The 14,599-nt window shown below is 44.1% G+C and overlaps 1 protein-coding gene across 19 annotated transcripts in view; it reads left to right on the plus strand.

Annotated features, from left to right (window-relative positions):
- The window catches only part of ZHX3 (zinc fingers and homeoboxes 3), a 142,375-nt gene extending 127,776 nt beyond the window's left edge, over positions 1-14,599 (plus strand). For 10 of the 19 annotated variants that reach the window (XM_037982768.2, XM_073006532.1, XM_037982763.2 and 7 more), the window contains one exon: positions 7,865-7,964. Coding sequence is in view for 7 of the 19 variants with exons in the window: in XM_073006574.1 (XP_072862675.1) it covers positions 7,105-7,121 (17 nt within the window). In the remaining 12 variants the exon portion in view is untranslated. Of the gene's footprint in view, positions 1-7,104; positions 7,226-7,864 lie in introns of those variants that run through there. The other 9 variants (XM_037982774.2, XM_037982775.2, XM_073006585.1 and 6 more) reach the window with 3 other exon arrangements.

The following is a 14,599-nucleotide window of genomic DNA, read 5'->3' on the forward strand; positions in this document are numbered from 1 at the left end:
CAAGACAGAACACTGGAAATCACAGAAAAGAGACAGGAAACAAGGAAGGAAAAAGAAGCAAGGCAGCTTGTTCAGCTGGGATTGGCAGGGAACTGAGAGAGACCCCCCAGCATGGGGAAAAGGTAAGCGAGAGACTCTCAGTGGTCCACATTTCCACCATGAAAGGATTCTGCAGTTCTAGCCATGGGAGAGCTCCTCAGCCCTTGCAGTCCCTGAAATATAACATGGGCGGTGTCAGGAGATAGTTCAATGGCACTACTCCAGAAGGGAGCTTGCACTGGGTCCCCCACACTTCCTGAGAACTAAACAGCTACAGCAAGATGCCATTTAAAGCCCAGTCCCCAAAAGACTGTACACTGTCCTGGAGTCCCTGGGTGCCAGGGCTGAGGTATAAGAGAACTGCAAACTGTTTTCCCCAGAGCTGAGGTGCAAGTGACTGTGAGTTACTGCAGCTGGGGCTGAAGCACTACAAGGCATATGCTCTTGCTGTTGTGGCTGAGGCACAACCATAGTGCCAGCTACCATAGCAGGGGCTGAGGCACCAGTGCCACTGGAGCTGAGTGAGATGTGAGTGGCACATGCATTCCCCACTGGCCAGTAACCCCGTGCTCCCCAATGGAAGGCAGTAAGTAGTACAGCACTGCCACTCCCTATCCAAGCATTCTGAAGATGGCCTAGGGATTGCCCTGCCCCTGCCCACCTTGGTTGGCAGCTGCACACATCAGAGGGAGCCTGAGGATTAGACTGCCCAGCCTAGCCCACTACCATTGGCACCTGAATGCTCTTTTTGGGTGCCTGAGGTTGTTGGGGCTTACCCACCTGACTACTACTACCTGTATGTACTACTTGTGGGCCTGGAGAATGGGCCGCTCAGCCCGTTGCAGCCACTGCCAACACAAACACATATCACTTGGGTCCCAGAGGGTCATTTCAACACTGTCACTGCCATCTCCCATGCCACGCCAGCTTCCCAGGGGCCTGAGAACCTGCCCACATGCCTGGGAATTGCTGCCACTACTGACATCCGAGTAAGCCACCCGAAAGCCCAAGAATCAGCCTGCTTGGACCCACTGACACTGGTGCCATTGTATGCTGCTCTGGGGTCCAAAGACAGACATGCTTAGCCCACTGCTGCTACCACTGGTGCCTGGAGAATGGCCCACCTGGCATTCCAGTCCTTAGCAAAATTTTACCATAGCTTCCACTAATAATTACTGAGCCACTGAGGAAATCACAGATACCATTGAGGCTATTTATAGCCAAAGAAATCATGCAGAGACTACACTACTGCACATACCAAGAATCAAAGCCAAAGTGTCCTACCCAGCTGACACTATAGATACGTCTAGGAAAAAGTCCTCCCCTACAAATGGAAATGCAGAAAATTGGAAGAAGCAGCTGTTACACTGGATGTGCAGATATCAACATAAGGACACAATAAACATGAAAAAGCAAGGAAATACAACACCTCCAAAGGAACACAATAAATTTCCAGCAATAGATTCCAATGAAAAATAAACTCACAAAATCCCAGAAAAAGAATTCAAATTTTTGAGTGTAAGGAAGCTCAGTGAGATGTAAGAGAATGTGAAAAAGAAATAAAAACAATTTGGGAAATGAATGATAATTTTTATCAAAGAGATATGTGTCATAAGCAAATTCTGGAACAGAAGACTTCATGAAACAAAGTAGAGAATACAACTGAAAGCTTCAACAATATATTAGATCAAGCAGAAAAAAAAGTCTTAGAGCTGGAACACAGGTCTTTTGACATAACTCAGAAATAAAATAGAATAAAGAAAAATGTGCAAAGCCTTTGTGACATATGGGACACAATAAAGCAACTACATATCTAAATTATTGGGATCCCAGAGGGTTAAGAGAAAATGAAAGAGTGAGAAAACCTGTTTAATGAAACAATATTAATAGGTGAAAAACTTCCCAAATCTCAAAAGAGATTTAGACATCTAGATATAGGAGGCCCTGATAGCCGCTAAACAGATACAGTGCAAAAAGGTTTTCTCCATGGCATGTTATAGTCAAACTGTCTAAAGTCAGATGATTCTAAGGACAGCAAGAGAAATGTGTCTAAGCAACTATAAAGGAAGCCCCATCAGACTAACAGTGGATTTCAGCAGAAACCTTACAGACCAGGAGAAAATGAGATGATATATCAACAGGGCTGAAGGGGAAAAAAAGTAAGCCAAGGATACTATGTCTAGCAAAATTACCCTTCGTAAATGAAGGAAAAATAAAGTATTTCCAAGACAAGCCAAAGCTGAGAGAATTTATCACCACTAGACTGGCCATACAAGAAATGCTCACAGGAGTCCTCAACATGGAAGTGAAAGCACAACATTTAACATTATGTAAAACACATGAAAGTATTAAACTCACTGGCAAAGCAAACACACAGATGAGGAAAAGACTCAAATGCTACCACCACAGAAAACCACCAAACTACAATGCCAAACAAAAAGGAACAAAAAATACATAAAACAATCAGAAAACAACAGTGTAACAATAATAGAACCTCACATGTCAGTAATCCTTGAGTGGGCATGGTGACTTATGCCTGTAATTCCAGCACTTTGGGAGGCCAAGGTGGGCAGATCACCTGAGGTCAGGAGCTTGAGACCAGCCTGGCCAACATGGTGAAACCCCATCTCTAAAAATACAAAATTAGCCAGGCATGGTGGCACATGCCTGTAATCCCAGCTACTCAGGAGGCTGAGGCAGGAGAATTGCTTGAACACAGGATGCAGAGGTTGCAGTGAGCTGAGATTGCACCCCTGTGCATCAGCCTGAGCTACAAGAGCGAAACTCTGTCTCAAAAAATTATCATGTGGCATTTGTACCAGAAATGCAAGGATGGTTTAACATACACCATTCAGTAAATGTGGTACATCACATCAACAGAATGAAGAGCAAAAATTGTATGGTTATCTCAATAAACACAATAAAAGCATTTGATAAAATTCAACATGGCTTCATGATTAAAAAAACAAACAAAAAAAACCACTCAGAAAACTGCATAGAAAGAAGATAGTAAAGGCCATAAATGATAAACCTACCGCTAATATCATATTAAATGGGGAAAAACTGAAAGTCCTTCTTCTGAGAACATGACAAGGATGCTCACTTTCACCACTCCTGTTCAACACAGTACTGGAAGTTCTAGCCAGAGAAATCAGGCAAGAGAAAGAAATAAAAGGCATCCAAATTGGAAAAGAGAAAGTCAAATTGTCCCTTTTTGCAGATGACATGATCTGATACTTAGAAAAACCAAAAAGACTCCACCAAAAATCTCTTAAGGCTGATAAGCAAATTCAGCACAGTTGCAGGATATAAAGCTAACATACAAAAATCAGAGTTTCTATACACCAATAATAAAATAGCTGAAAAAGAAATCAAGAAGGTAATCTGATTTACAACAGCTACAAAAAAAAAAAAAAAAAAAGATACTTAGGAATAAATTTAATCAAGTAAGTGAAAGATCTCTGCAAGGAAAACTGTAAAACACTGAGGAAAGAAACTGAAGAGGACACAAACAAATGGAAAGACATCCCATGCTTATGGATTGGAAAAATTAATATTAAAATGACTATACTGTCCAAAGCAATCTACAGATTCAATGTAATTGCTATCAAAATACCAATGTAATTTTTTGACAGAAGTAGAAAAAACCCTAAAATTTGTACAGAACCAAGAAAGAGCTAAAACAGTCAAAGCAATCCTGAGCAAAAAGAACAAAGCCGTAGGCATCACATTACCTGACTTCAAAATATATCACAAGGCTATAGTAACCAAAACAGCATGGTATTGGTATAAAAATACACCCACAGACCAAAGGAAAAGAAAATAGAACCCAGAAATAAAGCCACATATTTACAGCCAGCTGATTTTCAACAAATGTGCCAAGAACATGCAATGAGGAAAGGACATCCTCTTCAATAAATGATGCTGGGAAAATTAGATATCCATAAGCAAAAGAATAAAACTGGACCTGTGTCTCTCACCATATACAAAAGTCAACTTAAGACGGAGTAAAGATTTAAATATAAGACCTTGAATTATGAAACTACTAGAAGAAAACTTAGGGCAGAACACTTCAGGACATTGGTCTGAGCAAAGATTTTATGGCTAAGACCTGAAAAACATAACTAAAACAAAAATAGACAAAGGGAACTATATTAAACTAAAAATCTTCTGCATAGCAAAGGAAATAATCAACAGAGTACAGAGAAAACATGTTGAGTGGGAGAAAGTATTTGCAAAACTCTTCATCCAACAAAGGACTAATATCTAGATATAAGGAATTCAACAAAAAAAAAAAATATTAAAAAGTGGGCAAAAGGTGGGGCACAGAGGCTAATGCCTATAATCCCAATACTTTGGGAGGCCGATGTAGGTGGATCACTTGAGCCCAGGAGTTCAAGACCAGCGGGCAACATGATGAAACCTCATCTCTACAAAAAATACAAAAATTAGCTGGGTGTAGTGGCACATACCTGTAGTCCCAGGTGGTACATACCTGTACTCAGGAGGCTGAAGTGGGGAGATCACTTGAGCCCAGGAGGTTGAGACTGCAGTGAGATGTGGTTGTGCCACTGCACTCCAGAGCCTGGGTGACAGAGCAAGACCCTGTCTCCAAAAGAAAAGGTTGGGGGCGGGGGGCTGGGGGGCAAAAGACATGAATAGATAATTCGCAAAAGAAGACATACACATGGCCAATAGGTATATTAAGAAATGCTCAACATCACAAAAATGAAATACAAATCAAAACTACAATGAGATATCATTTTATCCCAATTAGAATGACTATTATTAAAACGACAAAAAATAATAGAACTGGAGGTCATGTTCATTGGAATATCCCAGGCACAGAAAGACAAATACATGTTCTTACTCATACGTGGCAGCTAAAACACTTGATTTCATGGAGATAGAGAATAGAATGATAGATAGCACAGGCTGGGAAGGGTGTGAGAGTAGAAGGGGGAAATGAAGAAAGGTTGATAAGTGGGTATAGACTTATAGTAGATAGAAGAAACAAATGTTAGTTTAATAGCTAATGTTAAATAGCAGACTAGCATGACTATGGTTAGCAACAACATATTGTATATTTCAAAGTAGCTAGAAGAGAGGACTTGAAATGTTACCAACACATAGAAATAATAAATACTAAGGTGATGAATACCCTAAATATGCTGACTTGATCATCATACATTCTGTGCATGTAAAAAATATTCACATGTACCCCATAAATATGTAAACTATCAATTAAAAAAGAAAGATCCATCCTAAAGTTTATATGGAATCTCAGGGGACCCCAAATAGACAAAACAAATTGAGAAGAAACAAAGTTGAAGGAGTCACACTTACTTGATTTCAAATTGTACTACAAAGCTACAGTAATCAAAACAGTGTGGTACTGGCATAAGGAGAGACATAGAACCAATGGAATAAAATAAAAAGCCCAGAAATCCCCACGTAATGGTCAATTGATTTTTGACAGGGGCGCAAAGACCATTCAATGGGAAAAGAGTCTTTTCACCAAAAGATGCTGGGAAAACTAGATATCTACATGCAAAAGAATGAAATTGTACTCTTACCTTGTACTATATACAGAAATTTACTTAAAATAGGTCAAAGAACTAAACAAAAAAACTAAAGCTATAAAATGCTTAGAAGAAAGAAAACAGAATCCTTCCAGATTTTTGATTAGGCAATTATTACTTTTTTTTTTTTTTTTTGAGACAGGATCTTGCTCTGTTGCCCAGGCTGGAGTGGTACAATCAAAGCTACTGCAGCTTCAGACTCCTGGGCTCAAGCAGTCATCCCACCTCAGCCTCTTGAGTAGCTAGGATTACAAGTGTGCACACCTGGCTAATTTTATTACTATTTTGTGTGTGTGTGGACAGGATCTCGCTATGTTGCCCAGGCTGGTCTTGAACTCCTGACTTCAAGCAATTCTCCCCAGCCTCCCAAAGTGCTGAGATTACAGGCACAAGCTACCCCATCTGGCCAGGCAATGATTTTGTATGTATGACACCCAAGGCATAGGCAACAAAAGAAAAAAATAGATAATTTGGATTATGTCAATATCTAAAATTTTTGTGTTTCCAAGAACACTGTTAAGGAAAAGAACCCATAGAATGGGAGAAAATAACTGAAAATCATACATCTGATAAGAGATTTATATTCAGAATATATATAGAACTCTTAAAACTGAACAACAAAACCAATTCAAAAATGGGCAAATGATTTAAATAGACATTTCTCATAGGAAAATATACAAATGGCCAATAAGTACATGAAAAGACAAACATTAGGCATTAGGGAAATGCAAATAAAAACCACAGTGTGCTACCACTTCACACTTAAGATGGCTGTTACAAGCACACACTCAGAGAAAACAATGTGTTGGGAGGATGTGGAGAAACTGGATCCCTTGTGCATTGCTGGTGGGAATATAAAATGGTACAGCCCCTTGGGAAACAACTTTGTGGTTCTTTAAGAAGGTGAATATAGAATATTACCATATGATCCAGCAATTTCACTCCTAGATATACACCCCAAGGACCGAAAACAGGGACTCACATATGCATGTACACCAGTGTTCTTAGTGGCATTATTCACAGTAGCCAATAGGTGGAAACAACTCAAGTACTTACCACCAGATGAATAAACAAAATGTGGTATGTATACATACAGTAGGGTGTTATTCAGCCAAAAGAGGAATAAAATTCTGACACATCCTACAACATGGATGGACCTTGAAAACATTTTTGCTAAGTGAAATGTCAAGACACAAAAAGACAAATATTGTACCATTCAGCTTACATGAGGTATCTAGAACAGGTAAATTCATAGAGATAGAAGGTAGAATAGAGGTTACCAGGGGCTATGGGGAGGAGGACATGGGGAGTTACTGTTTAATGGATATATAATTTCTGTTTAGGATGATGAAAAATTTCTGGAAATAGAATGATGGTTTCATGACATTGTAAATATACTTAATGCTACTGAATTGTACACTTAAAATTGTTGTAATGGTAAATTTTATGTTATTTATATTTTACCATGGTTTTTTTCTTAAAGTCAACATGGAAATGTGATGAGTGGATTTGAATCACAAGCATTGGCTCCCCTCAGCTACTAAATCCAACACAAAGTGACATGTTGCTGTCCTTTGTGGGACAGAGCAGGAATGGCAGGGGGTGGCCATGCCATTGGCATTGTCCTCTTCTGTCTGAGACAGGTAACTGTGGGTACAGGAAGGGCTGGTCTGTTTATCTGTACCTGGTTTCTCATGGCTTTCTCAGCCAGCTGCAATTAAGGACCACTTCTGTATGAATCACAGATGATGGACCTCTCTGATATCAGCCTTACTTTGACTTTGACTTTAGGGTTGAAGTGAAGACATAAGTAGAATACATATCAGAACTAGACCCAGCTGCTGTTATACTGGAACAGTATGTTCTGGAGAGCCTGGAAGGAGAGGGCAGGATGAAGCATTGTAGGACAGGACTCCAGAGACGTGGTGGTGGCGGAAGCCTGGGGAGCTAGGGGGATTTAGTGGGCCTGGAGAGGCCAAACCGCTGCTCCAGCTGCTGGGCCTAGGGTTTAGCGGGGTCTGTCAGAGTCTGATGGCCTTACAAGGTTAAGCCAGCATCCTGTCCTTAACCCACATTCCCTCAGGCTGGAGGGTGGGGGAGTGGGTGGCAGAAGGGCATTGCTCATGGAATTAAGACGTCCTCAAAGCCAGTGACGCCACCCTGGTATAGCAAGGACCAGGCTGCCCTGGGGGCTACACAGGTGGCAGCTGCCGTGGAGTGACAGGCATGTGTTTTCTTCTCAGAAACAGACTGAATTTGATCTGATTAATGTGAAGGACTGGCCAGTCTGGGAAACCGCCTGCCACGTGGAAGAGCCAAGCCCGACTCTCTGCTGGCACATGCTGTTCCCATGCCTGGTTGCTGAGCACCTGGGAGAGCTTCCGGAGTCCTCGCAGACAGCCCAGAGCCTGCCGCTACCCTCGGCCTGTCCACCACCAAGCAAGCAGCAAGCAAGATGGGGTTCTCATCAGTTCTTCCTCCCACAATGTAGGACCTTTCCTTTACCTTCCAATGGATAAAATAGTTCAGATTTCATAGTCATATTCATAGACACAGAATCAAGCTTTTAACATATACATCCACCTCTATATGTTAAATAAAACATCAGATTATCAACACTGTCATTACGTAGAAACTTTGGTTAGCCAAACAGTGCATTGTCATTTATGTCATCTCTAAAAATGACCTGTGTCTGTTCTCTGGGGATTGCTGGGTCACAGATGCCCCTCACCTTCCACAGTCAGGCAGGGAAGTTATAGACACAAAGCCACGTCTGGAATCCCTTTGTGCCCCCTTTGTGTTCCTCAAGGAAGCAGTACCTTTGAAGAGATCTCTGCTGCATTAAATGGTGACTGGCTACCTTTCATGCCAGGCTTGCTTTGCCTGTGGGCTACTCAGAACCTGCTGTAACCCTCAGCTCAAAAAATGGACTGGTAATGTGAGTAGTGTTGGATGCTTTACCGCTCTCTTTAGTTGTTACCGTAATTCTGCTTTTTCATGGGAGTTTGAATCGTGGACCATAACTTTTCAGTTATCAGATCAACTACAGAAACATTTGTTGTTAAGCCTAATGTGCTGACCTATGTGCCTGCATTTTTTTTTAAATCTAGACATGTTTGGAGTGAGAGAAATATGGAAAAAAGAAACGGGGTAGGGATGTAAGTGGAAGTCTGTAGCCACAGCCTGTAGATTTGACCACTGCAGTTTTCAGAGCCCTTTCTCCACACTCGTTTCAGAGCCTCCTGTGGTTTGGGAAGGAATAACACACTGGCCCATTAGTAAGGGTGAAGGCTGGAGGGATTTGTTGACTTCTTGGAATTATCAGAGGTAGGGTGGTCTTTAGCACAAAGACTTGCATGAGGGATCCCTGGCAGAACACCCAGAATGCCCCTGGCTCCCACCCCGGTCTGGCCGGTGTGCTGGATGCACGCCCGAGGGTGCTGGGCATCACTGGTCCTTGTGAGGATGTTTTTAAAGTTCTATATTTATATCCCCAAACTTGGAAACAAGAACTCTACTTTAGCCTAACCCTCATGTCCTTTTTTGAATTGAGAAAATTACAGGAAAGGGTGCCTTTGAAAATTAGAAAACTTGCTTACAGAGCTGTACTAAATGGTAAATCCTCCATTTCCCCAAGACCGGTTGCTCTGAGAGTAGCTGGTAAAGAGGGGTGAGCTAAAGACCTGTCCACCTGTAGCTCCACTCACGTCTTAGAAACCACCTGCTTCCCAGAGTGCCAAGCCACAGGTACCAGGCTTCATGGGCACAGACGCCTCCTGGGCTGGACTGGGTGACAGTGCTAGAAGACCCCAGAGAGAGGGCAAGAAGCACTGGTGGTGGTTCAGGGACCGTCCTTCTCCCCCACCTAGGGAACTGGACCTGGCAGGGCACTGTGCTCATGTGGCTCCAAGGACAAGCGTGGCGGTGGCCCCTCTGCCTTCCAGGAGAGGGCTGGCTGTGGAAACCAAAATCGTGTTCTTCTAAATGTCATCTTTTGCCCTCCCTGTCCCAATAGGGACCACATCTTATTTGTCTCAAACAGAGACTTGTGAATACTTGGCAAGTTTCGCAGCCTATTTTTGTATTCTTAATTTGGGGAGTGAAGATGTTTGGTCTCAAAAACCTTTGAGGAATTGCCAAAAATGGCGAGTGATTGCTTTCCTTCAGAGAACAGACACTTGGAATTTCTCCTTTTAGTGTTTATATACATGCAGATTAATTTATATATATATACACACACAGACACACACACACATACAGTATAAATACTCATTTGATTCTCGTAAAACGTGCATCTGGCGTGTGCAGTTGAGAAACTTGGTGGCACATGGGTATTGGGGAAGTAGCCTGTGTTGGAGGGACACCAGTGCACTAGGCATCTGGGGTGGCCCAGGCTGAAGCCATCTCCAGGTGTCTGAGAAACCACCCAGTGCCTCACCTCCAGATCCTGCTGGCGTCACCTCCAGAGCCCTGCATGCACTGGCTGAAGTTGGTCTATGGAGAGGATTTTCTTGGTTACTTGTATTCACAGTTAACTTACAACCCAAACAGCAAAACACAGTTGGTGGACAAGTTCATGCAGGACCTAGAGTGACCCAGCCATGGGCACTAGCTCATCTTTCAGGTGGAAGAGTACAGTGCTGCGTGCCCTGGTATGTTTTTCTTACAGATGTTAGCCCTGCCCAACAGCCAGGGCTACACCACAAAAGGCAAGAATGCCCATGTTAAGGAGCCCAGCAGTCTGGACAGATCCTTCTTCCTCTGCTCTTGGATGAGAGTGAGTGAGTATGGTCTGGACCTTATCCTTGAAAGGTGATCAAAAGCGATGATGAGGGAGGCAGTCACCACACAGGTGCTTAAAGGGACGTTGTAGGAGGTACTCAAAGGTTTGGCGGCAAAACCCTGAATGCAGCCAATCGTGCACAGACACACCCCCACGCTAGCCCAGTGGCAGTGGGGAATGTGGGATGGCAGCAGCCAGGTATGTAGCCCTGTCACAGGACAGCTCATTGTGGTTTTGCACACTGCCAAAGGGTTAACTTTTGTTGTTGCCTTCAGTAGAAGGCATTTGTGGGCTGCAGAGTTGAGAGGTGGGTGAGGTTAGTCTCTCCTGAAGAAAAAGCTTATAAAAAGTGGCTAATCTTATCCGTTTTCTCTGTATGCAGTTGGAGTCGTCAGAGATAGTAAAATCATCTTTTATTGTTTTTTTGTTGTTGTTGCTGATGTCCTGTACCTGTTTGTTTTTTACATGGAGTTGTAGATCCAGTTCTCATAGGTGAACCAGATCATCATTCTGATAAAGGAAATTTAAATTTGATACATGTGCTTTGTATATTTTGATTACTTGTTTTCGTTTTTGACTATAAAGGAGCTTTTTTATTTTGGGAGGGGAGGAGTATCATTTCTGAGAATCTTGGGTTCCTGAAAACGCCCTTTCAGTTGGATGGCTTGCCAGGGCCTTGAGGTCTGGCAGTGATTGTACAACTTAAAGCTCCTTTCTCTTGGCTGAGTGGCAGGCGGCTGTTCAGGTGGACCAAAGCACCTTGACACAAGGACTCCACACTCTGCTCTCTAGTAGCACAAGGAGGAAGTTGGACAGAACACTGGGTAGTGCCTTGTGGGCTCCCACATGTACTAGTGGTCTCATCTCCAGCTGGCCTTGGGAAGCTGTCCCACCAGGAAATTTGTATATTCTCCAGCCTGAGATGTGACCCTCGTGGGTTTTATCCTGCTCAGTCAGTGGCCTAGTGGCAGATGCTGTGTTCTCTCTCTCTCCCTCCTGGCTCTGGGACATCTGTCCCTGGCTGCCTTTATAGAGGAAGGACACTGGCCTTTCTGGTTGGACGCTGTGTGGATGCTCTCTGCTTGAGCCTCATAGTCTCTGATCTTGTCTCTTCTTGGACCAGTATCCTCAGATTGGTGCAGCTTTTTCAGTTCAGATATCACACCCCAAGTGGATAAAGGCAACTTGCAGGAGAGGAGAGCCAGCCAAGAAGAACATTTTAAAACCAAACCTAGTTTGGGATTTTCCTAAAGTCATGTCCTCTTTTTTCTTGCTCAGAGTTTACCTGGGAGATTTCACCAGTTTGACTCACCATTTGCAGAAGACGTGCTTTTGTATTAAGCTTAAATTTTCACATATCACATCCATTCTCAAGGTAGTTATATGCTGGAGAAGAAAAATCCTCTAGACACATGAAGGCCCACATAGTCAACTCTTCCAGGGCAAAGCCAGCAGCCCACCCAGGTCAAGTAGCCAGCAGGGCTCAGTTCCCCGCACTCCAGACATGGACCCTCCCCTTCAGGGTCTCTTGACCCAGCTTCCTTCTCTCCTTTTCCCTGAGAGCACAGACCTCAGCCAGCCTGCCCAGACCACAGGGGGCCGTTCCCATGTAGCCTGGGGAGTACTTCATCTCAGAAAAGCTCCAATGTCTGAGCAAGCAGGGAGTTGTGGAGCTCAAGCCTTTCTCCTGTGCTCAAGTCCCTTCCCCAAGCAAGGCTTCTACCTAATCTACTCGCCATGTAGTTTTCTCTGGCCATTTAAATGGGGCAGGGACATGGTTGGGCCATGCCACACCAGGGCTGGTGAGGCAACCAGTTTTGATTTTGACAGAGTGACTGGATGAAACATGGCAATCAAGGTGCTGCTTGGTTTGCTCTGAGTGCAAATGGAACCAACAGGTTTCTGCTGCAATCTGTGTTCCCAGTGCCAGGTGACACCAGGAAGGGTAGGGCAGGGCTAAGTTGTCTCTGAATTCACTGAGCATCTGCACTTAGTTGTGAAGTTAATGGGAGTACATAGAGTATCTGGCCTTGGAGAGGGGTTGAGAGCCTCCTTTTTGGTTCTTCATTCCTGAGCTCTTGCCTACCCACAAATCTGACCTCTTTGAATGGGGGCTAAGTCCTTCATCAGACTGAAGATATAACAGAGAAGTTTGTATTTAGCCCTAGATCCAGCAGGAGTCATCCATTCTAACTGCCCTGAAGTCTAGAGCAGGGGAGGGAACCCAGAGGCTGGGGATGAAACTAGGCAGACCCTGGTTATCACAGGGAAAAGCACCCCCTTCCTCAGTTTTGCAAGTCCTGTCTTTGGGTTCACAGGACTTTGAGGATGGTGAAGAACATAGTTACTAGCCTGTGGTTCCTGGTCCCAAGCTTCCACAGCCCTCAGAACCTGGCTTCTGTGGCTGCTCTGGCAGGTGCCGAGCAAAGGGAGAAGAGAGGAAGGCAGCTGCTCTGGTGGGGACTCTAGGCACCTTCCCTGCTGTCCATTTGGATAGGTGGTGAGCCCCAGGGTACTGAGAGGAGCCTGAGCATTCACCTGCCATTAGTGCCTCTTCCTTCAGGAGACTGGCTTGAAATTGTGTGTGTGTGTGTGTATGTGCGCGCACACACACAGACACACAGATGAGCACCTGTATGTGTTAATGAATAGTTTTTCTTGGTTAATACTTTTTAACTTCTGTTCCTTTCCATAAGTGGATGATTCAAAATTAATGTGACTTGGCCAGGTGCAGTGGGATTACAGGATCACACCTGTAATCCCAGTACTTTGGGAGGCCAAGGCGGACGGATCACCTGAGGTCAGGAGTTCAAGACCAGCCTGTCCAGCATGGTGAAACCCCGTTTCTATTAAATATACAAAAATTGGCCTGCCGTGGTGGCGGGCGCCTGTAATCCCAGCTACTCAGGATGCTGAGGCAGGAGAATCGCTTGAACCCGGGAGGCAGAGGTTGCAGTGAGCTGAGATCGCGCCACTGCACTCCAGCCTGGGTGACAAAGCTAGACTCCATCTCAAAAAAAAGAAAAAGAAAAAAGATTAATGTGACTGGAGTTAAAGGTGAAATGTCAGGTTGTTTAGTCACTGAATTCAGAGAGCTACAAGTGCTTGGTCTTTCCCAAGAGTCAAACCCGAGTATAGAAATACATTTAAAAGAAAAATCTACCACATGGTACCTATGAATCCTGTAATTTGTTCAGGGAGATCTTGTCACTCATCCCTGGTTCCTGCCCATACAGTTTTGTCTCATTCTTGCAGTTTGCTTGAAACAGGGCCAGAGCCCCACATGAGACTGTCAGCAGGAGTGAGGAGCGGGCGCTGGCCCCAGCAGGGACCCAGCACAGCAACCGGGTTGTTCCCTGTTAGACTGGGTCAGGGCCAGGGGGGAAGCAGTCACCCCTGTGTAGAGGGTGCCCGCTGCACTTCTGAGCAGTTGCTTTGTTCAGAAGTGTTAGGAGGGTCAGATTGTGCCATAATTGTTATTAAAGAGAAAACACGCCCACCTTCTTCTCTCCCCTGCTGGCCATTGTTCATTGAGAGTTTTACTGAGCGCAGCCTTTGTGGAAGTCAGGGAGGTTGCCAAAGGCCTGTAGATGCCTCCTGACAAGGTCTTGATTCCTGGTTTTCTAGCACCCATTTGCATTTTAGTCTTCAGCACAAAGCCTTGTTCCCTGTGTAAGACTGGGGAGTGACTGTTGAGCAGTCTGCTGTCAGGAGAGATGGCTGAAAAGGTGATCATCTTGGTGCTAAACAAGAGGCAACTGCCCTGTTTTTGTTTGTTCTGAGGCACAATGAAACTTTAGCCAAACTCTGCAAGAGGGTCCCCTCTCCTGTCATGGCCAGGTGAGTGACCAAACCGAGAAAACGGCATACTCTATCACTGAAGCCTCAGTAGAATGGGAATTCTTTACCCTGGGTAAATGTTTTAACAAAAAAATGAACCCACCTTTGGTTTGGACTGTGGTCGTGCCGAGGCAGGAGTGGGGTTTCCCTCTTGGGGCTGAATCTCCAGGCCTCATGAGGTCCCCTGTGGGGATGCTGCTATTTCTAAGATGCAAATTGCACATTTCCTAGATTTTGTATCTGGATTTGGATAAGGGAGGGGAACAGGGACAAATTGCTTGTACAATTTGAAATGGGCCTCAATGGTACTTCAAACCTTTTGATTATTCCTAAATAAAAACATAAATATATTTCA

This window comes from Chlorocebus sabaeus, chromosome 2 (assembly GCF_047675955.1).
Source record: "Chlorocebus sabaeus isolate Y175 chromosome 2, mChlSab1.0.hap1, whole genome shotgun sequence".
Lineage (NCBI taxonomy): Eukaryota > Metazoa > Chordata > Mammalia > Primates > Cercopithecidae > Chlorocebus > Chlorocebus sabaeus.